The 27,415-nt window shown below is 35.4% G+C and overlaps 1 protein-coding gene across 8 annotated transcripts in view; it reads right to left on the bottom strand.

The window, feature by feature from the left end:
- RASAL2 (RAS protein activator like 2) overlaps positions 1-27,415 on the bottom strand; it is a 375,087-nt gene that overhangs the window by 57,341 nt on the left and 290,331 nt on the right. For all 8 annotated transcript variants that reach the window (XM_012444491.3, XM_012444487.3, XM_012444488.3 and 5 more), the window contains one exon: positions 6,617-6,726. In XM_012444491.3, the coding sequence (XP_012299914.1) occupies positions 6,617-6,726 (110 nt within the window). The remainder of the gene's footprint in view (positions 1-6,616; positions 6,727-27,415) is intronic.

Below are 27,415 nucleotides of genomic sequence, written 5' to 3'. Positions count from 1 at the left end.
TTTTTCTAACTGGTCTCTCAAACTTAGTATCTGCAGACTAAGTTACCTGAAATTCCACTACTGGATTAATCCATCCATAGAACAACTCTGATTAGGTCATTTCCTTAATCAAAAATGTTTAAAGGCTCCTTGTTGCTTATAGGCTAAAATCCAAACTCCTCAGTCTGACATTCAAGATCTGCTCTGGGTATGGAATACCGGGTTGAAAATAATTTCCACTCAGAATTTTCAAGACATTACTCCACTAACATCTGATTTCCATTATTTCTACTGAGAATTCCAATGTCATCTCGCCACCCCCAACATTTCTTTGTATGTAACCTATTTTTTCTTTCTAGAAGATTTTAATATGTGTATTTTTAAACTTCAGCATTCAGATATTTCACGATGATATAAATTGATTTGCCTATTCTTGGCATTTCCATTTCTTATAAATGGAATCATATAATATGTCGTACTTTGTGACTGACTGGCTTATTATTGTAATTATTGAGACAGAGTCTCTCTCTATTTCCCAGGCTGGAGTGCAGTGGCACAATCATGGTTCACTGCAGCACTGACCTCCTGGGCTCAAGCGATCCTCCCACTTCAGTGTTTTCAAGGTTGAAAACATGAATACACATTGCAGCATATACCAGTACTCTTTTTATTGCTGACAAATATTCTATTGTATGGGTATATCATGTTTTTGTATATCTACTGATCAGTTGATGGACATTTGGGTTGTTATCACTTTTTACCTATTATGAATAATGTTGTTATGAATATTCATATACAAGTTTTTGAATGAACATGCATTTTTATTTCTCTTGGATTTACCTAGGAATGAATTTATCAGCTGAGATTTTAATAGGTATAAAAGACTAGGTATCTGTAAGTCCTTTTCTCCAGGGTGGTTCAATTTCTCCAAACTGCTATGTGACAGGTGTAAGCCTGGCTGCTGAGCTTCTAGAGCTGAGTGGAAGCTGAACCTTTCCAGAGTAGGTGGGTAAATCAACCTCCTATACAGAGACTGCTAGCTATCTTACCACTCACTGTCCATCCTTCTCTCTTAAGAACAGATTCCTGTATTATTGGGCTCACCAATATATCCAGGTATAAAGTTTCCCAGCCTTCCTTAGAAAAAGGTGGCAATGAGATAGAAGTCAAAGTCAACTGGGTATGGTTTAAGAGAGATTGCTTTAATGGGACATAACTCAGCTGGAAGCCATGTGTCTTTTTATGTGCCCATCTTTTCTGGTATCTAAAACAAATATGTTATGCTTAGAGGTCTAGTAGCTATCTTGTGCTTATAAAGAGATCCTTGAAGATTCTAAAGATGGCAGACTTGGACAGGGCTGTCCACTTTCAGATAGAAGTGAAAAAAAAAATTCTACCTTGTTTAAGTCATTTCTATTTTGAATATCTGTTAATTGGCAACTAAACTGAATCCTAAGTAAAGACTTCTTTTTAGAATTTTCTTTTGTAGGTAACTACATCTGTTGGCCCTCTAAGTGAGAATCGTAGATTAAGTAACCTATCACTCATATTTTTCCTAGTGTCATTAAAGATGGAGCTCATATTTGTTTCTCATATTGAGTACTTTTTAAGACAAAGAAAAGCAGAATAGTTTTTACCTATTAAGTTAAAAACTGGAATTTTACCTTTCCAAACTTATTTCCTACCTTGCCCCTTTACATGTTAATACCATGAACTATTCAGTAATTCTCTTCAAGCTCTGTAATTTCCTGCTTTTTACTTTTGCTCATTATTTCCATTCCAAAGAAAGTTGTGTGTGTGTGTCTATTTCTATGTTCAAATTACACATGTAAGATTCAACTCACAGGCCATTGCTCTCTTAAGGTCTCTCCTGATACACTCAGCAAGAAGTAATTTTATCTTCACTGATACCATTTCCTCCTTGACACTTATGTCTTTTACTGGACTCCTCGAAGTTGAGGCCTGTTATCTTTGGTTCTCTATGCCATATTCTCTGTAGCACAAGGCATAGTAGCTTGTACATAACTGTCACATATTGAATGTGTTACTGTATATCAATACATTTGAATTTTAGAAACATTAATTATTTTGTAAAATTTCACTTATTATGCCTGTGCTCCCAAAAGGAAATTCTGAGTTTAAGAATCACTATACATTCATCCAAAAGGCAGCACTGGTAACAAATTCCATCAGGGCCGCCTAACAGAGTTTATAACAAGACAAACCTGTAGCCACTAAGGTCTTTCTTGATCAACCAAGTCACATCTATAATCCTAGCACTTTGGGAGGCCAAGGTGGGGAAACTGCTTGAGCCCAGGAGTATGAGACCAGCCTAGGGAACATGACAAAATCCCATCTTTAAAAAAGTATAAAAATAAGCCAGGTGTGGTGGTGTGTGCCTGTAGTCCCAGCTACTCAGGAGGCTGAGGCAGGAGGATTAAGTAAGCTCAAGAGGTGAAGGCTGCAGTGAGCTGTGATCGTGCCACTGCACTCCAGCCTGGGTGACAGAACAAGACACTGTCTCAAAAAATAAAAAAAAAAAATGTTATGAGTCAAGATAAGGTTTGTAGTTTATGTCAAAGACCTTGAAGATTTCTGGCTAGGCACGGTGGCTTACACCTGTAATCCCAGCTACTCGGGAAGCTGAGGCAGGAGAATTACTTGAACCCAGGAGGCAGAGGTTGCAATCAGCTGAGATCACGCCACTGCACTCCAGTCTGGGTGACAGAGCGAGACTCCGTATCCAAAAACAAACAAACCAACCCCACAAACAAACAAAAAAACCACTTTGAAGATTTCCAAATATCATGTCCACTATTTCATTATTCCCTGGATAGCTTCAGACAGAATATTTCTCCCTCCTGATGTAGGGAAAAATAAAGTGATTTGCACAGCATCAATAAGAAACAGGTTCCTCACCTCTTGAGTTCACTGTTCTGATCAAACTTGACCAAATAAGCCACACACAAAAAAGACTGATATATCAGAGAAAGAAAAAGTGAATACTTCTATTTAACCAGAAGACATGATTTTAAAACACAAGAAACAGATTGGGAGAAAATTTTAGCAACATGTATAGTAGTGGCTTACTATCTCTAGTAATAAAAAGTGCTATTCCAAATCATAAGAAATAGGATAAACAACTCAACAGAAAAATGGGTAAAGGAAATAGGTAAATCGTAGAAGAAGAAAATATGTGACAGGATACTCAATATACTAAGCATTAGCAAAATACAAATCAAAACAAAGACATTCCCCCATCCCATCTTTTAGAGATGCAATACATAGTAAAGGTTAAAAATATAGGCTCTAAAGTCAATCTTCTTGGGTTTGAACCTCACTTCTTTCCAAGCTGTATAACCTCAGAAAATTTATGAATTTCTCTGTCTCAGTTTTCTCATCTTCAAAATAGGGGTAATGACAATGACTGTCTTCTCGGGTGGTTGTGATGATTAAATGAGTTAGTTTACGTAAAGTACTTAGAATATTATCTGTCACATAATAAATACAACGTAAGTGTTTATTATTACTATTCTTTCAACATATTGGTAAAATGGAAAAGGTTGTCTGAATGACAAAAGTAATCTTAATCTGTTGGTGAGAAAGGTCATTTTTTGAAGGAAAATTTGATAATATACATACTGTATACCAAGAAGTTCCACTTCTGAAATCCAACCCAGTCACCAGTACAAAAGGGTACATGTTCAAAAATGTTCATGACATCTCTATTTTGTATCAAAAAAGAGAAACAATGTAAATGTCCATCAATACAGAAGTGTGGTACATTATGTTAAAAACACTGTAGCATGAGAAGATTCAGTTGTTAAAAAGAATGGTGTGAGCTGACATTTACTGACAGAGTACAAAATATTTATACTAAAAAGCAAGTCACAAAGTAATACATAATATAATCCTATTTATACTGAAACATGGAAAACACATACTTGAGTTCCCTTTATGTATGGGATTTTAAAGAGGTTTGAAAATATACAAATTGTTAATAAGGTTATTTATGTAGGGAGACAGGGAAGATAGAGTCTTTAGTTCTTTTTCTCTCTACTTATACACTGAAACCTTTTTCTCCTCCAAAACAGCAAAGACAAATGAGTATTTTACTTTATAATTTAAAAACTTGAAAAAAAAAGCTGCTTACATTTAACTAGCGGTTCCATAGATTGGATAATAGAATAAAAATGTTTTGCTACTTAGATTTAGACATTGTATACCAACCATTTTGTTCTTATTCTTGTTTTTTTTGAGATGGAGTCTTGCTGTGTCATCCAGGCTGGAGTGCAGTGGCACAATCTTGGCTCACTGCAACATCTGCCTCCCAGGTTCAAGCGATTCTTCTGCCTCAGCCTCCCGAGCAGCTGGGACTACAGGCGTGTGCCACCATGCCCCACTAATTTTTGTATTTTTAGTAGAGATGGGGTTATACTATACTGGTCAGGCTGGTCTCGAGCTCCCAACCTTGTGATCCGCCCGTCTTGGCTTCCCCAAAGTGCTGGGGCTACAGGCGTGAGTGACCACGCCCGACCTGTATACCATTTTGAAAGAAGTGGTTGACTTCAGCAATTGATGCATCTGAACCAAGAAAATCAGAAGTCTTCAGAAAATACTTGGTCACACCTATAAGGCCACTAACTCAAAGAACTCAGCTGATCAATATCTTGTACCTTAGCTCTATTTGAGTGTTCACATGATCTGAAGACGAGTCTTTTTTAAAAATGGTAACACATTCAAGCTCTATTGAGTACATCCCTATACAAAAATAAAGTTTTTTTGAAAAATTTCTGTACAGAAAAACTCTGCTATTCAAACGGAGTTGATAAATTAAAAGGGTTACTTAATATTTGAGATTTACTAGCACTTTTTTATTGTGCTGTACTTAAGAAAGACTTTGCTATTGATTAAAGCATAACAGCATAAAAGTCACAAATAATACATTTAGATCACTGGAAAGGCTAAAAATATAGTAACTATATAATAGCAAAACAAGAAACTCTGGGATAATATAATCTCTTGGTAATCCAATCAAGCAATTCCCACGGGCAACCTAAAAAAAATTGAATAGGAGAGAGCTCTTTGTTTGAAGTGAAGAAGGTAATATTTAATGCAAGGTTAAAAAATAAGGTAAACTTATAAAAAAAAGTCTTATCTCCCAAATTTCCATATGATGTTGCAGGGTTTAAGAAATTGGCTATTGAATTGGGAGTGTTTTATTTGCTGCACAACATATTTGTTCTTAAGAATCAAAAATCTGAATAAAATTACTATTCTATTTTTTTGAGACATTCATAAAATGCTTTGACTTCCTGGAATGATGAAAATTATAGAATAACAGGAAACTAAGAAAAGTATTTTAAAAATCATTTTTTATAATTACCTTAAAACAAAGAAGTATAAAAGAGATAATAATAACATAAATATACATACTGCAAATTGGGTTGACTTGCAAATTTCACAGAGCACCTTTAATTTGGTTCAAGAAGAACTAATAAAGCAATAGTCCCTCATCAAGTCCCTTCATTTACAAAATAAAGACAGTAATCATCTGCTTGGCAAATCTATAATTTTATTTCTGTTTTCCAGGTAGATAACTGAAAACAAAGTCACTTACTGAAAAAAAAAAAACATAAATAAGAGTATCAAATATAAGAGGCAGACCTGAGTTCAAAGCCCAGCTCTACTACTTACTAGCTATGTGACCCTGGGCAAGTTTCTCAAACTGTTTATGCCTCAGTTCCTCATCTATAAAATGAGAATAATAGTATCTGGGGTTGATGCATTACATGAGAGACTACATTTAACATGTATGACATAGAATAAGTACTTAATAAATACTGGTGGCGGTAATGATGTGCTAATACCACAAGCACTATTTCCAAAATTTTGAACATTGTCGAGACATGATGTGTCAAAAATGTGTTAGCACACATTCAATGGTTTTCAAAGGCTATCACCCTTAGGGAGCTGTACATTTGAGGATTAGTCAAGCTAGTAGTCCTAATTATTGAAATCCATCCAGGCTTCCTTTTCAGCACATCTTCTAGTTGTAATTGCAAACCAACAAGGCCGATTTCATATGCTGTATATACAGAACGTAGCAGTAAAAAGCATGGACTCTGGAGTCAAACTGCGCAAGTTCAAATACCATAACCCTGGGTAAGATCATTTAACCTCTCTGTGCTTCAGATTCTTCATCTATAAAATGGTGTTAATATTTATCATATAGGGTTATTACAGATGAAACAAGATAACAACAAGATGAAGCATCCTGTGACAGTGCTGAAACTTTTTAGCTATCATAAATCATTATTCTTTATAGTCATTCTACCAAAAACAAAATAAAAGATACACCTCTCACCATTATAACTTGATTCTATAGAAACAGCTTAACTGATTCGGAAATTAATTTTTATGTATCCACAAACTCTCCAATATTATAAGATTCTTAAACTGGTTGGGTAGTTGAGTCAATATTTTGTATCTTGTCTTAATATGAACAAGACATAAAAGTCACTTTTTAATTGTATTTTTCTATTTGTCATTGATTCAAATTCAGAAAAAACCAAAATGCCTTAACAAAATTCACACTCAAATTGCTTTTTTTGTTTTAAGAAAGTTAACCTCCTACCTGTCATCTGTATTGCGAAGGGATGGAAGCCGAAAGCTCGTGTTTCTGTCAAGCTTTGACTGACTTTTGGTCCTCTTGATGGAGCCTTTCAGGCGCTTGCTGAAGAATCCCTAGAAAGAAAGGCAGAAGGTGATGGGAGAGAGAACGAAAAGGGAACTTTATTCTTCCACACTATCTCTGCAAAACGTATTTAAATTTTTACAAAAAAGACCAGAAATAGAACCTAGCTTTTAAGTTTTTTAATTTTGTAAATAATAGTTGCTTGAAACCACCTGGCAATGTGATGAAAAAATTTTCTTCTGTGATAATTGAGATAATTAAACTTTCTGACAGCACCTAATTTCTTATTTCTTAATTTTTATATTAGCTATGGGAGAAAAACTTCTAATTTTACTGGTAGATTTCTAAAAGCACAACAAGATAACATAGACAAATATATTCTTTCTATGAAGATGGTACCAGCAATTTCAATAGAAATGACATCCAGTGCTTTCCTAAAACTAAGGGAAAACAGGCAAAGAAAATGGCATGTGCAAAGGCCCCCAGGTGAGAAGGTACTTGGTGCACTGGAGGAATTAAAAGATACTGATAGAAGAGAAAAAGCGTTACTCTAAGATATGTAAAAAGGAGTTAACTAAGTTGTAAAAAATTATAAACTGGTGGTCTCAGAAGCGTTAAAACTTGGTCTATGTCACCTTGAATATGGCATTGTAAACTTAAGTACTGAATGTGGCTAAACTATTTTAAAGTGAAGTATGGATCACTTATGAAATTGTTAAAGTATCCAGACGTTAACTTTATTAACAAAGTGCTTTACAGTCTTTGGCCCTGCCTGCTGCCTGCCAGTTTTACCAAACTATCTAGAGTTCCCTGAACATCTTCCTAGACTCTGTACCTGGCAAATAGTGAGCACTCAATAAAAATTTATTGAATAAAAGGTTAAATGCAAAAATGAATGATGATGGTCACTACTTTCATGAAATTTACAATTCTATCATTGACAGGTGAAAAAACATCTTATAGAAGCATATTAAAGTTTCTCAGCCACGCATGGTGGTTCGCATCTGTAGTCCCAGCATTTTGAAAAGGCTAAGCCGAGACGATAGCTTGAGGCCAGGAATTCAAGACCAGCCTGGGCAACGTGGCAAGACCCCATCTCTACAAAAATAAAAAAAAACTTAGCTAGCCTGCTAGCATACGCCTTAGTCCAGCTACTCAGGAGGCTGAAGTGGGAGGAATGCTTCAGCTCAGGAGTTCAAGGCTGTAGTGAGTGATGGCTGACTGCACTCCAGTCAAGGCAACAGAATGAAACCCTAACTCAAAAACAAATAAATAAAATAAAATTTCTCAAGCAAAGATTCTAATTCAAAGAAAAATATTTTGACACATGGAGAATGACTCTAATCACCTTGAGATGAATATCATTTTATATAAGCTGTGTAAAATAAACATTTCTATAAGGAAGAAAAAGAAATACTAGGCCAATATTAGCACATCAAATCTTTTATATTTCTCTAGTAACTACCAAAGCCTACTGTTTTGGGGTGAAGACTACATTAATCAGGATAAGCTAGGTTATGCTTATCTAATTATCCCCACAATCTTAGTGGCATAAAATATGTTACATGTCCATGAGCAGGTCAACTGAGGGGGTGGGATACTGTCTATGCTGTTGTTACTCAGGAACTTAGGCTAAGGGAGGCTCTGTATCTGCACTTCTACAATTTTTGCAGCAGGATAAAGGTAAAATAGCAAATTATGTACATGTACTAGCTCTTAAAGCTTCATGTAACTTCTGGTCTCATTTCACTGACAAAACAATCACATGACCATATCTAACTTCAATGGGAGAAGATATACATACTACTACCATGTACTCAGAAAGGGAACTGAAAGTATTTGGTGAACATCAGTATAGGCTACCACAGTGCTTTACCAAGTCAACTGTTTTTTAAACATGTAGACATTGCTCCTTTCAATAGAGAAAAATGGAAACTTACTCAAATCAGAAGCAGAACTATTTAGATTACTGAAAGAAAATACTTATAATGTTATAGCCTATTGTTCTAGTCACCCAAGGAGTAAGTATAAAAACTCCTAGTATATATCACATAGACCTGTTTTTACTGTTTTTTACTGCAGCTTATTATAGGTATGTAGAAATTGACTGGAGGTAAGGGGGAAAGGCTCAATGTGAAGATGATGAGGACGAAGATCTTTATGATTCACTTGCACTTAATGAATAGTAAATAGTATATTTTCTCTTCCTTATGATTTTCTCAATCACACTTTCTTTTCTCTAGTTATGTGCAAATTTTCAACTGCACAAACCCCCATGTTGTTCAAGGGTCAACTGTAGAATCTTGGTGTCATTAGGGAGAGTCACTGTCATTAGTAACAGTCATTAGTATATAAAGGCAAAGGCTTTATACACTATTTTCTATGACTCAATCAGAATGAGTCACCACATTTGCTAATAACTGTAGTCAGCAAGCCAGACTTAAGTTTACAAACTGTAATAGGATTGTTTAATATTGGTTCAAAAATCTAGGTTGAGATTCAGGCCAAGGAGTCTACCAAAAATCAGACATAAATACATTACATTTCTTTCTTTCTTTCTTTTTTTTTTTTGAGACTGAGTCTCACTCTGTCACCCAGGCTGGAGTGCAGTGACGCGATCTCGGCCTAGTGCAACCTCTGCCTCCCAGGTTCAAGTGATTCTCCTGCCTCAGCCTCCAGAGTAGCTGGGACTACAGGTACCTGCCACTACGCCCAGCTAATTTTTGTGTTTTTGGTAGAGACGAGGTTTCCCCATATTGGCCAGGCTGGTCTTGAACTCCTGCCCTTGTGATCCGCCTGCCTTGGCCTCCCATAGTGCTGGGATTACAGGCTTGAGCCACTGCACCCAGCCACATAAATACATTTCTAATGAAAATACAGTTAAGCATTTGACTGAGACAGTATTAGTAGATGTTCACTCATCTAGTAATTTAATTCTACCTTTTTGTGGCACATATATACCTCATATGACATGATACGTGTATTTAATAAAATTTACGTATATTTGTTATAGAGAACTCTACTAGGAGTTGAAAGGAAATCAAAGATAAACAAACTCTGCCCTCAAGGAAATTGCCACTTAATACAGAATTTAGATACTAAATATAAATTTATACGCAGGCTTATTAGTAGACTGGACATGGCTGAAGAAAGAATCTCTCTCTAAGCATGAGGAAATATCAATAGAAACATCCAAAACAGAAAAGCAAGCAGAACAAACAAAAATAATCCAGAAAAGAATATCTAAAGATTAAAGGACAACTACAAAAGGCATAAGGTGTGTAATGGTAATACCAAAAAAAGAAAAGAGAAAGAAACAGAAGAAAATCAGAAACAATAATGACTGAGAATTTTCCCAACTTAATACACCAAACCAAAGATCCAGGAAGCTCAGAAAATACTAAGTAGCATAGATGCCAAGAAACCCCCCAAAATCTCCTAAAAGAAAAAAACCCCAAAACCCCAAAACTACACTGAGGCATATAATTTTCAAACTACAGAAAATCAGAGGAACAAAAATAAAAATTACATTTGGCTTCTCCTTTAGAAACCACACAAACAAGAGGAGAATGGAGTGAAATATTAAAGTGTTGAGAAGAAAAAAAAGAACCCAAACTACCAACCTAGAATTCTATAACCTGCAAAACTATGTCCTTCAAAGGTGAAAGTGAAATAAAACTTTCACATACATGAAAAAATTGAGGAAATTTGTTGCCAGTAGACCAACCTTGCAAAAAATGTTTAAAGAAGTTCCTTAGAGAGAAAGAAAACAATATAGTTCAGAAATTGGTCTTTCATAAGAAAAGGAAGAGTATAGAAGGAATAAGTGAAAATAAAATAAAATCGTTTATTTTTCTTAACTGATTTAATATCAAAGTAATAATAGCGATGCATTCAATTATGTATGCTTATGCATATGATATATATTCTTATGTATACTTATGTAAGTGAAATGAATATCAATTATGCAAATGACAAGATGGAAGAATTAAGATTATTTTGTTATAAGGTACTCATACTATCTATGAAGTTGTATAGTGTTATGTGAAAGTGAACTTAGGTTAGTTATAAATTTATATTGCAAATTCTAGGGAAATCATTAAATTTTTTAAAAAATAAGAATAACTGATATGCTAAGAAAGGAGAGAAAATGTAATCAAAGAAATCACTCAATAAAATCATGAACATTTATAAACAGTGGAAGACAAAAATAAGGACACAGAACAAAGGCAACAAATAGAAAACAGTTAACAAATATGGTTAGAAATCCAACTAAATCAATAATCACTTTGAATGTCAACAGTCTAAATACACCAGTTAAAAGAGACTGTCAGTGTAGATCAGAAAACAAGACCCAACTATATATTGTCTACAAGAAATTCACTTTAAATATAAAGGCACCTAAATATTAATAGTAAATGGCGAGAAAAAATGTACTATGCCAACACTAATCAAAAGAAAGCAGGCATCACTGTATTAATTTCAGACAGAGCAGATATTAGAGCAAGAAAGCATATCAAGGATAAAGAAGGGCATTATATAATGATAAAGGGGTCAATTCTCCAAGAAGACAGGCTTAATGTGTATAGAGTGTCAAGAGACATGAGGCAAAACAGGTAAGAGTTGCTAGGAGAAATAGATAAATCTATTATAGTTGAAGATTGCAACACCTCTCTATCAGAAATGGACAGATCTAGCAGGCAGAAAATCAGTCAGGACATAGTTGAACTCCAAAACACCATTTAATCAAGTGAATATAACTGACATCTATAGACTGCTTTATATCCAACAACAGCAGAATGTAGATTCCTCAGGTTTATATGGAACATTCACCAAGACAGATCAAATTCTGAGTATAAAACATACATTAGGCCGGGTGCGGTGGCTCACGCCTGTAATCCCAACACTTTGGGAGGCCAAGGAGGGTGGATCACGAGGTCAAGAGATCGATACCATCCTGGTCAACGTGGTGAAACCCTGTTTCTACTAAAAATACAAAAAATTAGCTGGGCATGGTGGCGCGTGCCTGTAATCCCAGCTATTCAGGAGGCTGAGGCAGGAGAATTGCCTGAACCCAGGAGGTGGAGGTTGCGGTGAGCCGAGATCGCACCATTGCACTCCAGCCTGGGTAACAAGTGCGAAACTCCGTCTCAAAAAAAAAAAAAAAAATACATTATGTGGGGATTAAATAACATTCTAAACACATGGATCAAAGAAGAAATCTCAAGAGAAATTTAAAGATACTTTGAATTCAACAAAATAAAAATGAAAACGTAACATCAAAATTTTGTGAGATGCAGTGAAAACAGTGCTAAGAGGAAAATTTATAGCACTGAATGCATATACTAGAAAAGAAGGAAGATCTAAACCCAATACTAAGTTTCTACCTTAGGAAACTAGAAAAAAAAAAAAAGAGCAAATTAAATCCAAATAAAACACAAGAAAAGAAATAAAAATTAGTTCGGAAATCAATGAAATTGAAAACAATAAATCAATAGAGAAAATCAATAAAATAAAAAGCTGGTACTTTATGAAGATTAAAAAAAAATCTGTAAGTCTCTAGCCAGGCTAACTAAGAAAAAAACAGAGAGGACCCAAATGACTAATATTAGAAATAAAAGAGGGGACATCACAACAGGTCTGATAGACATTAAAATGGTAAAAAAGGAATACTATGAACAACTCTATGTCTACAAATTTGATAATCTAGGTGAAGCAGACCAATTCCTTGAAAGACACGATCTGCTAAACTTATACAGGAAGAAATAGACAATATGAATAGGCCTATATCTATTAAAGAAATTAAATCAACAATTAATAACCTTACAAAACAGAAACACCAGACCCAGATGGGTTCCACTGGTGAATTCTATGAAACATTAAAGGAAGAAATGATACCAATTCTCTACAATGTCTTTCAGAAGACAGAAGCAAAGGGAGTACTTCTTAACTTAGTTCTAGATTCATAGCAAAACTGAGTAGAAGATACAAAGATTTCCAGTATTCCTCTCCTACCCTCTACACATCGACATCATCATCAGCCACATTCCACAGTTTACTTTAGGATTTGTTATTGGTGTTGTGCATTCTATGGGTTAGGACAAATGAATGGTGACATGTATCCACCATTATAGTATTATGCAGAGTATATTTACTACTCAAAAAATCCTCTGTGCTCTGCCTATTCATCCCTCAACACCTCCCACACCTTGACCCTTGGCAAACAGTGATCTTTTTACTGATTTCCAGTTTTACCTTTTCTAGAATGTCATACATAGTCCCCCACTTAAGATGGTTTGAACAATTTTTTTGATTTACGATGGGTTTATCAGGACATTAAATACTTTTCAATGTAGGATATTTTTTTACTTAATGATGGGTTTATTGGGACATAACCCCATTGTATGTCAAGGAGCGTCTGTGGTTGGAATCATACTGCAGCAGTTTTAGATTGGCTTGTTTTACTTAGTATTATGTACTTAAGGTTCCTCTGGGTCTGTTCCATTTTTGTTTTTTCTGCAGTCTTCTTTTTCTTTGCTTTTCAGTCTTGCCAGTTTCTACTGAGATGTCCTCAAGCTTAGAGATTCTTTCCTCAATTGTGTCCTGTCTACTAATATCCCCATAAAAGGCATTCTTCCTTTCTGCTACAGTGTTTTTGATTTCTGGCATTCCTTTTGGTTCTTTTTTATAATTTCTCTCTTTCTTCTTATATTGTCCATCTGTTCTTGAATGCTATCTACTTTATCCATTAGAGCCCTTAGTATATTAATCATAATTGTTTTGAATTTCTGGTCGATAATTTCAATATTATCTGAGGCTGGTTCTGATGCTTGCTCTGTCTGAGGATGGTTCTGATGCTTACTCTGTGTCTTTAAAGTGTGTTTTCTGCCTTTTAGCATGTTCTGTAATTTTTTTCTTGCTAGCTGGATATGCTGTACTAGGTGAAAGGAACTGCAGTAAACAGGCCTTTAGTAATGTAGTGGTAAGGTGGGGGGAAACATTCTGAAGTCCTGTGATTAGATCTCAGTCTTTTAATGAGTCTGTGTTTCTGGACTGTGAACTTCACAAGCGCTTCTCAGTGCCCCTCACCCCCACTCACTCCATTTAGGTCGAAGAGGATGGCTAGAGAGGACTGGAATTGAGTATTTCCCTTCCTTCTTATAAGTTAGGCTCTGGTTAGTTTCTTCTGAGAGCAGACTTTGTTAAGAAAAGCAGAATGGGCCGGGTGCGGTGGCTCATGCCTGTAATCCCAGCACATTGGGAGGCTGAGGCAGGTGGATCACCTCAGGTCAAGAGTTCAAGACCAGCCTGGCCAACATGGCGAAACCCTGTCTCTACTAAAAATGCAAAAATTAGCCAGGCATGCTGGCATGTGCTTGTAATCCCAGCTACAAAGGAGGCTGAAGCAGTGATTCAAGGAGAATCATTTGAACCTGGGAGGTGGAGGTTGCAGTGAGCAGAGATTTTCCCTGATGGAAAAATGAGGGAAATTTTCTCAGATATTCACTGTGAGAACCTGGTAGGACTCCAGGAGTAAAATTTTTGAAAATTGTGGCCTCCCCATTAATGAATACTCCTGCAGTTTTTCTCTCTCAGACTTGGCCACACTAAGCCTCCAGCAATTCATAAATTAAAGTTGAGGCTTTCCTATCCAGAAACAAGAAATCTTGCATTTAAACTTCTGAGGGGATGGCATAGTGTTGTATTTACCTTAACATCTACCACAGTGTTTAAGCTTTAGTAAGTCCTCAATAAATATACACATGAAATTTTGGCTGATTTAGGAATACAGATAACGAAAAGGTTAAGATTGCAGAGAATGGTCAGTAATACTTCATGGAGGTAGTGAAACCTTTGAAAATTTTGTTGTCATCTCCTTGATGTAAGTGAAGCATAGTTTTAACCTGAGAAACTGTTTTCCCAGAGCCCTATTTAGTTGAAGTTTTTCGTTCTCCATTACCCCAATATTCAATGGTACTCAGGAAGAGGTAGCTGGACTTTACCTAGCTTACCATCACTGTTTCCAAACTGTTATTTCATAAAATCATGGAGTAAATATATATTTTTTGAAGTACATGCCATCTTGATTTAAGATTCTTCATCTCTCTTTGCTGCTCCCATGTTTCAATCTCTCTTTCACTTTCCTTTGTTCATTAAGAACTTTAACTCCTAGCTGGTAATATTTCTGTCTCTTAACAGCATGCTAGAAAATAACCAATAGTGATGTATGGTACCCTAGCTTCATCCTTGCCTCCATTACTCAGTATCCTCCCCTCTGACACTCACTTTTTTTTTTTTTTTTAACATGAGGCAGTTTATTAACAGGAAACTCTTTTATCTATACACTAGATCTTATCATCATTCAGAGATCCTCCATCTCAGACATCTTAAATAGTAATTTTTTTCTGATTTTCTCCCTAATCACATGTCTTTCGTATATCTCTTTCTCCACAAGAATTTACTCTTCAACCTAGAAACCTCTACTTTCTGGACCACCTCATTTTCTCCCTGTCCCTTGTTTTTTTCCTGTTCTCTTTTTCTTCTCCCTAGATTCTATAGCTAATCATCTGAAGCTATTTATTTACCAACACCTACCATTTTTTTAATGATTAGCTATCAAAAATAAGAATTAAAACAATGTGGCCGGGTGCGGTGGCTCACGCCTGTAATCCCAACACTTTGGGAGGCCGAGGTGGGTGGATCATGAGGTCAAGAGATCGAGACCATCCTGGTCAACATGGTGAAACCCCATCTCTACTAAAAATACAAAAAATTAGCTGGGCATGGTGGCGTGTGCCTGTAATCCCAGCTACTCGGGAGGCTGAGGCAGGAGAATTGCCTGAACCCAGGAGGCGGAGGTTGCGGTGAGCCGAGATTGCACCATTGCACTCCAGCCTGGGTAACGAGAGCGAAACTCCATCTCAAAAAAAAAGAAAAAAAGAAAAAAAAAGAATTAAAACAATGTTTAAGTCAATCTTCCTGGTGCCATGACAAAGCTCTTTAGGAAGACCACATTGCTGTATAGGATGAAACCACAAAAAATTCACTGTTTCCAAGCTTGGCTTGGCTTGGCTTCTACTATCCCTCCATTTTAGACCAACCATGTCCTAAGCCTTCCAGCATTATCCTCTTCTGAGAAACAATAAAGTACATGTCACGTCCAGTTGCCCATTGCCCCTTCTGAGCAATTCCTTAGTTTCAGGTCACTATGCTTTGTGCCACGCAATCCTTCTTCCCTGGATGCATCTGACTGGTCAAGGGATGTGTAATTAACCCAAAGGTACCTAAGAATGGCCTGGTAAGAGTTCTGCCTATAGGATATAGTACCATCTGGTAACTATTTAACCATTCCAGCCAGATCCCTGGTCATTCCGCTTTTTATACTTTATCCTCTACTAACTCAAAATACCTTAATTCTCTATATTCACCATGCATGTTGCCACTGCTCATATTCTCTTCCTTCTCCCTGGCTGGATCATCCTTTCTGATTGAGTTTAGGAATAATCTCTTCTAGGTTGTCTTTTTGACATGCCCTGACCCTGCTCTAGATTACGTGCTCATTCCTCCTCAGTGCTTCCAAGCATTTATAGAGAGCTAGCCTTACATTTAGGACAGTGCATGCCCACTTATGTGTCATCCTCACTAAATGCTGCAATCTTTGTGTTCCCAGGGCAGGTTTGATATCTGGTATTTCGTGGGGGCTCAAAAATTGCTTTCAGAACTGAAAAAATGTATACAGTATGTTCTCAGATCATCTGAGAACTCACTCACTCATTATCATGAGAATAGCATAGGAAAAATTCTCCCCCATGATCCAATCTTCTCCCACCACCTCCCATGGTTTAAAAGTGTGGCACTTCACCCCTTGCTCTCTCTTGCCTCCATGTGAAGAATGTCCTTCTTCTCCTTCTTCTTCCGCTATAACTGTTAAGTTTCCTGAGGTCTCCTAGTTATGCTTCCTGTTAAGGCTGTGGAACTGTGAGTCAATTAAACCTCTTTTCTTCATAAATTACGCAGTCTCAGGTAATTTTTTAAAGTAGTGTGGAAACAGACCAATACAGAAGGTGTATGACTTTCCCAAGTTCACACAGATGCTAAATGGCAGAGGAGAACTTTGACCCTAGGCAGCCTCACACTGGAACTCTATCTTTTTAACCACTGTGCTATATGAATTCTCGACATTCTAATGCCCCATTAAATACTTTAAGTACTATAACATAACTTATTTTCACCATATGTATTATATATAACTTCTACAGATACCTTATTATAGGATTATATATCATAAATAGCCAGAAATGTAATATGACAATTCAAAATGAGGGGAAAAAAGCAAAACAAACAAACAAACAAACAAGAAACAAAACCCAAAAAGCAAAAAAACTAACAGTGTGTCATTTGACTTATAAGAATTTGCCCCTAGGATTCCTAGCTATATAATTAAACTGAAGTAAAATAAAAATCTTATTCAAATGGCTTTTATATGTAACTGATTCTGTGGTTACTAAGTATAAAATAAAAAAATCCAAATATAAAATTTAAAAACAGGTGGATGCCAAGAGGAAAATGCTTTTTTCTCTTTTACATAGTTATGATATCCATGCCTTATACAAATGTGAAGAGTGTGAATAACGTTCCTTTAAGCGTATTCTAAAAATCCAACAGTATAAATGGAAACTAAAGAAAGAAAGAATGTAAATAAACTGATTTCACCCTTATGACACCAATCTAATCTGAAAACATACTAATAAAACACTCAAAACAAATCCTACCCTATCCAATTCTTTGAAATGCTGTTGCTACCATTTATAATTCTTAAAATAGTAAAAAGCTCATCATTAAAAAAAAGCTATATTGTCATAGCAATTGATACAACTAAAGTGACTTAATTAGTTGCTACTCATTATTTTCTTTCAAAATAAGGCTTGAAATTAGCAACTGTCAGTGAAAGAAAAAGCCAAATATTGCCTTTCTCTGGAGCTTGGTAAATGTTAAGACAATGATAACTAAAGTTGTTGGCCACCTGCAAATTGGAGTATTCCCTGAAGACTGAACTCAGCTAGCTGGGAATGACTGGTAACTGAAATAAAACTGCTGCTATGCAACTGCTCTCAGAAGCCTCAGTGGGGGTAATAAGGGACAATGCTTGCCAGCATCCTAGCACTGTTGTATTCCCTTAAGACAGGGAGAAGTGGAGACAGAGAAACATGTCATCACCTTTCACACAAAAAATATAGGGATGTGCAACAAGACCCTGCTTTAATTCTGCTTGAGACCTTTTCACATCAGTGACCACACAAGGGATTAAGACAATGTTATAGCAATTCTAAGTGATTAAGTATTTTTAAATGGCAATTTCTCAAAATGTTACCTGATTCACAATAAGAAAATGCCACCATGTCAACTAGAAAGGACCCAGGTGAGAATTGTTTTCATTCTTGCTTTTCAAGTTTTAGTTTATTAGTAAATTAAAAACCTCCATGTATTTTACATATTTTAGTTCATTTTATCATGGATTGAAATTACTTGAGAAAAAAAGCTGTGTCATATATAAATAATTCCCTTCCTTGCTTTCCTAATATAACTTAGAAACTTGTAGATAGTCAAATGTTGACTAAAACATAATTCTAAAAAATTAACAAGGAAAAAGGAAGAGAGTAACTAAAATCATTAAAGTCTACTTTCTAGTCTTTATATTTTACTTAGTTTATCTTCTGGTTATTTGGGAGTCCAAACAGGAAGGGAAACTGTAGATGACAAGAATAACAACAAAACAAGAAATAGTTGCAAAGTGCATTATAGTTTGGTTTCAGTATCCCCTAGTAGGTTTTTTTCTTCTTCTTTCTTTTTTTTTTTTTTTTCAAATTTAAGCATCAAAAGGAAAGAGAAAAGGTTCTGTCATAAAGCACAATTATTTTTCTAACCGGGAGTTAATATATTATAATTTTTGGGATCGAGGCACAGTGATCTACATTTTTAACAAGCATTCAATGTGATTCTTTTTAAATTAAGCAAACTAAAACTTTTATTATGAAACTTTTAAACATACAAAGCACAGAAGTTAATAAACACATATCCATTAATAAGATCTAATTGACGTTGACATACTGATGTCATTATGCTATATTATGTATAATTATATTAAAATATATATTATAGGTGTTGTATGTTATAACATGTTAAAACACATATTGATATGTTAAGATTTGCTAGAGGGGCCAATGGAAGATATCAAGCATACTTTATTAACTAATTACATTCTTAGAAATTCATTTTCATGAATGTTATGTCAGATTTTTATTATATTCTTGTTATATTATTTCAAACCTTTTATGTCCAACTTTTTACGTATTTTGTTTTAAAACATGTCTTTTAAAACAGGTTTACTGAGATGTGATTTACAAAAAAAAGTCACTATTTTTGCGTGTACAGCTTGATGAGTTTTGACAAACGTATACTGTACCATACCAATGTAAGTGAGATACAGAACATTTCTATCACCCCAAAAATGTCTTCATGCCTCTCTGTAGTCAATCTCTTCCTCTTACCCCCAGTCCCTGGAAACCAGTAATCTGAGTTGGCCCTATAGCTTTATCTTTTCCACAATGTCACATAGATGGAATTATGCAGTATGTAGTTTTGTTCACTTAGCATAATGTTTTTGAAATTTATGCATGCTGTTGCATGTATAAGTAGTTTGCTACTTTTTATTCCATTGTATGAGTTCACCAAAATTTGTTTAACCATTTGTCAACTCATGGACATTTGATTTGCTTCCAGTTTTGGGATATTAATAAAGTTGTCATAAACATTTATGAACAAGTCTTTATGTGGACATATGGTTTGGGAACCACTGGGTTAAAAGCTTGGTTGGAAATTCACAAATAACAAGAAGACATGAGAACTTCTTAAGGGGATATTAATGAGGTAGAGTGGGGAAAGGACACTGATGAGGGAAGGAATCCTTGATTATTTTTCCTTTTGATATGAAGTAATTTTAGATTTACAAAAAATTTGGAAAAATAGCACAGTTTTCCTTTGCCCAGCTTCCCCTAATGTTATCATCTTATATAACCATAGTATGGTTATGAAAACTAAGAAATAAACATAGGTATCATGCTGACCTAAACACAAACCTAATGCTAATTTTACCAGTTTTCCACTGTGTTAGTTTTCAACTGCCATTATAACAAATTAACACAAATGTGGTTTAAACAGTACAAATTTATTATCTGACAGTTCTGTAGGTCAGAAGTCCAACACAGGTCTCATGGGGCTAAAATCAAAGTGTCAGCAGGTCTGCATTCCTTTCTGAAGGATCTAGGGGAGAATCTGTTTTATGCCTTTTCAAGTTTGTAAAGGCCACTCACATTCCTTGGCTCATGGCCTTTCCTCCGTCTTCAAAGCCAGTAATGTTGCATCTCTATGAAAGCGTTTCAGCTTTTAAGGCCTTGTGGTTATAGACTGGATCTATCTGGATAACTTAGGATAATCTTCCTACCTCAAGGTTCTTAGCCTTAATCCTATCTGCAAAAGTCACTTTTGCCACATAAGATAACATATAAACAATTTCCATGTATTAGGATGTGGACATCTTGGGAGATGTGGGAGGAACCACTATTCTACTTCCTACATATAGTTTAATTGCCCTCTTATCAATGTGCATATAGGTTGTTTACAATATTTTGCAATTAAAAAACAATGCTGTATAAATAACTTTGTGCATATGTATTTTCATAATGGTGGAGCTGTATCTTCAGGTTGGATTCCTAGAAATGGGATTGCCGGGTCAAAAGGTAAGTGTATATGTAATCTTGACAAATCCCCTCTAGAAGGGTTGTACCAGTTTGCCTTCCCTTCAACAATGTATGAGAGTGCCTGTTTCCCACAACCTTGCCAACAGAATTTGTTGTCATCCTTTATAGTTTTTGTCAGACAAAAAAGGTGAAATAATATTTCTGCATGAAATAATATGCTGCATAAAATTTTTTTACCTATTACCTATTCATGTCTTTCTTTTCTTCAGTTTTCCTATTGGGTCTTAGTCACTTGTCCCTTAATTTTTTTTTTTTTTTTTTCCAGACGGAGTCTTGTACTATTGCCTGGGCTGGAGTGCAATGGCGCCATCTCTGCTCGCTGCAACCTCTGCCTCCTGGGTTCAAGCGATTCTCCTGCCTCAGCCTCTCGAGTAACTGGGATTAAAGGCACCCACCACCACTGCCGGCTAATTTTTTGCATTTTTAGTAGAGATGGGGTTTCACTATGTTGGCCAGGCTCGTCTCAAACTCCTGACCTCATGATCTGCTCACTGTGGCCTCTCAAAGTGCTGGAATTACAGGCATGAGCCACCACTCCCGGCCTTAATAGTTTCTTAGATGTTGTAAATATTTTCTCCCAATTTATTCATTGGTTGTCTTTTAACTTTAACTTTCTTATATTTTTTGTCATGCAATTATTAAACTTTTTTTTTGTATAATTGAATTTATCAATCTGTTTTTAAAAAATTGCCTGTGGCTTTTCATCAACCATTATAGAAAGTTATTCCCTGCATTAAGGTTAGATAATTCATCCATGTTTTCTACTAGATATGCTTTGTTTTTGTTTTCACATTTTAGATCCCTAATCCATTTGGAGTTCACTCTTGTGTAAGGTATGAGATACACAACTAATATTATCTTTTTTCACATGGTTACTCAGTTGTTCTTGTTTTATTTATTTCAAATAACAATTCCTGAGGAAACTATTCTTGATTAATAGCACTTAAGTCTCTCTCACTTCTGATTGTCTAAACTTTTTATTTATACTACTGTTTTCCCCTGTCTTGACCTATAATTAATTATATTCCTATTTCATATTCCCTATGAATCTTAACTCCTGGAGGCAAACAGAAAAGAAACACATTGAGCTCATCTTTGTATTTCTGGTGTTTCTGTAGTGCTTAGCATACAGTGGGCTACTTAATACATATTTGCAGAATGCTGATAATGATTAACATGAATTATTAAGAAAAGTTGAATTCAACTCAAAAAAGTAGGGAAATAATTACTACGTAGGAGAGAAAACTCCCTCAAAATTATTAAAACAACACAAAATCTGGTGGTTAAGGAAGAAAAGTTTAGTATCTGGAAAATTCACTCCTGTAGAACACTTCAGTTCCTAATAATGGGGTGTACACTGATTTCTAAAAAAATTTTATTGTAAATTGACATAATTATATAATATAATACTCTATAGAGTACAGTATATTGATTTTCTTAATTCTAACAGAGACTGTGCTAATCTCATTCAAGTTAACAAAGTATGAATATTAAGGATGATGGCTTTAAGGAATATAATAATGAGAAATGATGGGTCAAAACAAAGACCTCAAAGTGAGGTCTATTAGCCTATTGGACAGTCTCCCTAAGGTTATCTTGGAAGGCCTGAAAAAGCATTAGATAATATAATGTGAAATACATTTTTTTCATTGTCAGGGGAGATGGACTAGATGAATTTAATTGAAGTTTTCCATCTCTCATTTCTAGGACTCTAAGAATAACAACATTAGAGATAGAGGAGTCTTTTGAGCCTATTAGTTATTGAAAAAGATAAAGTTCTTACTGCCTCTGTTGAAACAAAATGTACCAAAAATCCATATTATGGATGGTCGTAAGCAAAAGGTATAATGTGAAACAATGTAATTACTCTTTACTAATGTCTATCAGGATAGGATTTTTTTTTCCTAAGGATAAAATGAAGGGTGGAAGAAGGAAGGAAATATATTATTGAAAAGACTGTATTAGACATATTTATATTACTTCTAGAGGCCATTTCCTAACTATACTGTTTGTAATACTGCAAATAGTTTTTCCACTGTAAATTTAGGCATCACAATTTTAACAAATTGGTCCTTAATATACATAATATATATATTGGTCTTTTTTTTTTTTTTTAGATGAAGTCTCACTCTCATCTAGGCTGGAGTGCAGCCTCCCAAGTTCAAGTGATCCTCCTGCCTCAGCCTCCTGAGTAGCTGGGACTACAGACACATGCCACCATACCTGGCTAACTTTTTGTATTTTTGGTAGAGACGGGCTTTCAACATGTTGGCTAGGCTGGTCTTGAACTTCTGACGTCAAGTGATCCACCCACCTTGGCCTCCCAAAGAGCTGGGATTTGGTGACTCTGCTGGGCATGGTGACTCATGCCTGTAATCCCAGCACTTTAGGAGACTAAGGCAGGAGGATTGCTTGAGCCCAGGAGTTTGACACAAGCCTGGGAAACATTAAGTAGGACCCTATCTCTCTAAAAGTTTTTTTAAAAAATTAGCCAGGTACAGTGGCATGCACTTGTGATTCTAGCTACACAGCTGAGGTGGGAGGTTCGCTTGAGCCCAGGTGGTTGAGGCTGTAGTGAGCCATGATGTGCCACTGCTGTCCAGCCTGGGTGACAGAGCAAGACCCTGTATAAAAATAAAATAAAAAAAAATAATAGATGCAACTTTTCTGAAGATCAATCACTAAGATCTTTGAGATGGCAACCATACAGCATTAAACTTCATGCATAGAACCTTTGTGTATATCCCAAAAGTTGTGCAACCATCACCACAGTCTAATTCCTGAACATTTTCATTACTGAAAAAGAAACCCCATGTCTATCAGCAGTCACTTCCCGTTTCTCCCTCACCCAGCTCATGAGAAACACTTATCTCTTTTTGGTCTGTATAGATTTGCTTATTCTGAACATCTCATATAAATGGAATCATACAACATGTGGCCTTTTGCGTATGGCTTCTTTCACTTAGCACAATATTTTCAAGGTTTATTCATGTTGTGTCACGTATGAGAATCTCATTCCTTTTTCATGGCCAAATAACAAGCCATTGTATGGCTAAATAGTATTCTGTATATCTATTCTTCAGTTGACAGACATTTGAGTTATAATTACTTTGTGGCTATTATAAATAATGCTGCTATAAACATCTGTATACATTTTACGTGGACATATATTTTCAATTTTCTTGTGTATATATCTAAAAGGAGAATTGCTAGGTCATATGAAAACTCTACATTTAACATTTTGAGGACCTGTCAAAGTGGCTGCACCATTTTACATTCTAATTTCTCCATATTCTCACCAATACTTATTATCATCCCTCTTTTTGATTACAGCCATCTTAGTGGCCATCAAGTGGTATTTCATTGTGGTTCTGATTTATATTTCCTTAATGACTAATGATGTTGAGCATCTTTTAATGTGTGTATTGGCCACCTGTATATTTTATATGGAGAAATGTCTATTCAAATTCTTCTAGAGCCTTTTCTTTTACCAGCTACTCAACAACTGACAAAAATTTTGTAGTGATATTATAATCAGATAATACTGTTAGAGTGTGGTTTCTTTAAATTGAAATTAGTAGATGTTTAATATAAAAGAGACAAAACATTAAAAATCCAGTGGAATGGTAGTGGCATTGGTTATGAAATTAAAGGGCCTTATGGTAGAAAGGCACAACAAGGGTATTACTGTTTACCAGCAATGCTCATAACTTGCTGAGTATAAGTACAGCTGAGAAAAACAAAATATTTTTTTGCAAAGCTAACTCTAGCTTAATTAAAAGGTGGCAAATTTTCTTTTCTACATCGCTGGCTTCTGAACTTCTGTAAAAGAGGAAAGCATCTGATATTAGTTATACATATCAGTTATACTTAGTAGCTAATTATGCTCCCTTAAGTGGGCATTAGGCCTTCAAACTGTTTATTTCTCATTGTGAAATAAGTGGTCTTGTGTTTCTCCTTGCCCATTAAAGCTGAGGAGAAATATCTCTGCTTTGAGAGGAAAGGGGTTTATGGTCCATCATCTATAAGAATGAGCTCTAAGTGAGTATATCTCATTCTCCCTCTCAAACAGCTCTCTTCTCCTGGGTAGGGTAAGTTGTTATCTCCAGTAGTTAGTGCTGCAGCAAGCCCATTTCTAAGAATTACCACAGATTGAGGAGGGCTTCCCTCATTCTTTAATTCTTTCAAGTTTAGAGTCTTGGCAGTATTTCCTAACCAAGCCACCAAGCCTGTTCCCTTTTCCTCCAGGTATTTGCCAATTCCCACTTTGTTCCCTTGAGGAGTTATATCTAACCTTATTCTTCTTTTTCTCTCTGCTCCAAGACCCTTAGTCTTAAATTTTATATCTTCTAAGATATTTATCATTAGAGGATTTTAAAATTGTGTCCATTCTGATTACAAAATGACTTAAAGATATAGTTAATATCTACAGCCTATAATTTTCTGACATCCCCATGATTATTATATGATTTCTACCTTTGGTAATAACATTTTCATAGACATATAATGATTATATTCATATTTATATATTCATACACATATAAATATAAATATACTGTTCATTAAAAAAGGTCTCACTGTAGGGCAATCCTTTTATAGATTTTAACTCTATGTAGATGGTTAGTGAAGAGAGGGAAGAAACACAGATAAAGAGTCTTTAAGTATCATGGGAAATAAGTTTTAAGTATCTTCCTGGAATACAATAACAATGAGAATACAAAAGTTGGAACTGTATTGCAGCTTGGATGCTATGAATTGAATTTCAACATTTTACCCTGAAATCTTAGATTTGTAGGGTGGTCAGAAGTAAATCAAGTATTTTGTAAATTTACATTGGTCATCTGAACTGATCATGGCAAACACATAGAAGGGCAATAAACAGGCAATGCTGCAATTAGTAAGTGAGTTACAAACGCCACTGAGAAAATAATGCTTCTTAGTTTCTTATGTCAGACTTGAAGTTAGGAAAGAAAGCACTGATATTCACAGGTAAGACACTAAAATTTGTTCCTAATATTTTATCAATCATTTAGACAAATGGTTTACAACCCTAGCTGCATATTAGGATCATCTGGGAACCTTTAGAAAAATACAGAAGATGGGGCTCTAGTCTAGATATTCTGATTTAACTGGTCTGAGGTGGAGTCTAAGCATCAGTATATTTTTGAAGTTCCTTAGATGACTTTTATGTATGGCCAAAGTTGAAAACCACCAGTTTGGACAATGGACACTTATTAGTCTTTATTAAACAGTGGACATGAAGCTTTCTATCTCTTTGTTTAACCTGGAAAAACACTTAATAGGATCTTATAGACGATTCAAAACAGACACCAATAGCAACTGGGCCTGATAATCCTGATACTTAAGACACATTTATTTTTACATAGGACTTTAACTTAATCTATATCTTATTTCCCAGGGCTTTACTTTCTTCTAAAAACTATGTAAAGGTTTGGTTTTTTGACAATGTTTTGTTTCTAGTATATTTATTTGATTGGGAATGCTTAGGTGTCACAGTGACAAGAGTACAAGGACAGTTACATAGGAATATTCAGCTACTGACTTAGTTTAATTATGCTTTCTGGTTGTCTTGGCATAATTTTTGGTGCCTGAATTCTTTCAGAGCCAAGCTCACAGCAAAGACAAATGAAGCAGCTGCAACTGTATTGTGTTATACTTACATGAAAGGCCAACTTAGACCATTGTGTTATGGAAATCGGAACACTAAGCCTAGCACCTGGCCCGGAACACAAGCAGCTCCCTCTTAGCCAAAGCCAAATTGATGGTATCATATAAGTAGAAGTGATTAAAAAATAATAAATATCAATAGTCACTTTATAAATAGAGTACAAAGAAAGAAGCCTGTTCCAAAATCTCAGGCATGTGAAACAAATATACACAATTACAAGATATAATCATTTCTTCTCTCTGAATCAAACTTAAGCATGTACCTGGATAACTTTTCATTATTTATTCGATTGTTCCTCACTATCCTAGTAATTTCATTTAAATGAAAGTCTAGCACGATGTTAAAGAAAAAATGAAAAATAATCTTTATAAGAGGAGAAAATATCAAATGACTAAAGTTGCTTTTGAAGAACAGTCAAAACTCAGATGTGCAAAAACATTGTGAATTTATACATATGTATAACACCTAAAAGGTTCCAAGAAATAGCCACAGAAAGAAATAATTAAATAATAAAGAATTCTACCTAGTTTCAGTTTCCAATATAAGTAGACAAAGTATACACTATGTAACTAAAATACCACAGTTCTGAATTTCAAATATTAATTAAAATCTCTCTTTAAGGAAAAAAAATCTATCCATTCTGCCAGGTATATTCATTTATCCCACATGATCTCTTATTAAATGTTTATTAAATGTAATTAAATATTTAATATTCCATTTGACTAGAGACATTATCAATAAGACCGAGAATATGTGTGAGATAAACTCATAGGATTCTGGTCCTTTGATAATTCATGCATATTTTATCTATTCAACAATTATTTGTTGAATGTTTGCTCTGTGGGAGGTACTGTGTTAGGCACTGGGGTAGTTATAAAGATGACTGGAACAGATATCTGTTGTCTGAGGGACAGAGACCTATAAACAAATAATTGCAATTGGAATTAAGGTATGTGTGAAGAAATATGGAATAAGAGTGAAGGAAGGAAGAAACTCTCCTGTAGATCAGGGATCCCTGACCCCAGGGCCATGGACTGGTACTGGTCTGTGGTCTCTTAGGAACTGGGCTGCACAGCAGGAGGTGAGCAGCAGGTGGGCGAGTAAAATGTCATCTGTATTTACAGCTGCTCCCCATCACTTGCATTACCTCCTGAGCTCTGCCTCCTGTCAGATCAGCAGTGGCATTAGATTCTCAAAGGAGTACATACCCTATTGTGAACTGTGCAGCGAGGG

This window comes from Aotus nancymaae, unplaced genomic scaffold (genome assembly GCF_030222135.1).
Source record: "Aotus nancymaae isolate 86718 unplaced genomic scaffold, 86718_ANA_hifiasm-v0.15.2.pri h1tg000108l, whole genome shotgun sequence".
In the NCBI taxonomy this organism is placed as follows: domain Eukaryota; kingdom Metazoa; phylum Chordata; class Mammalia; order Primates; family Aotidae; genus Aotus; species Aotus nancymaae.
Note: the sequence above shows the minus strand (reverse complement) of the source record. Positions and strands in the feature narration are given on the sequence as shown.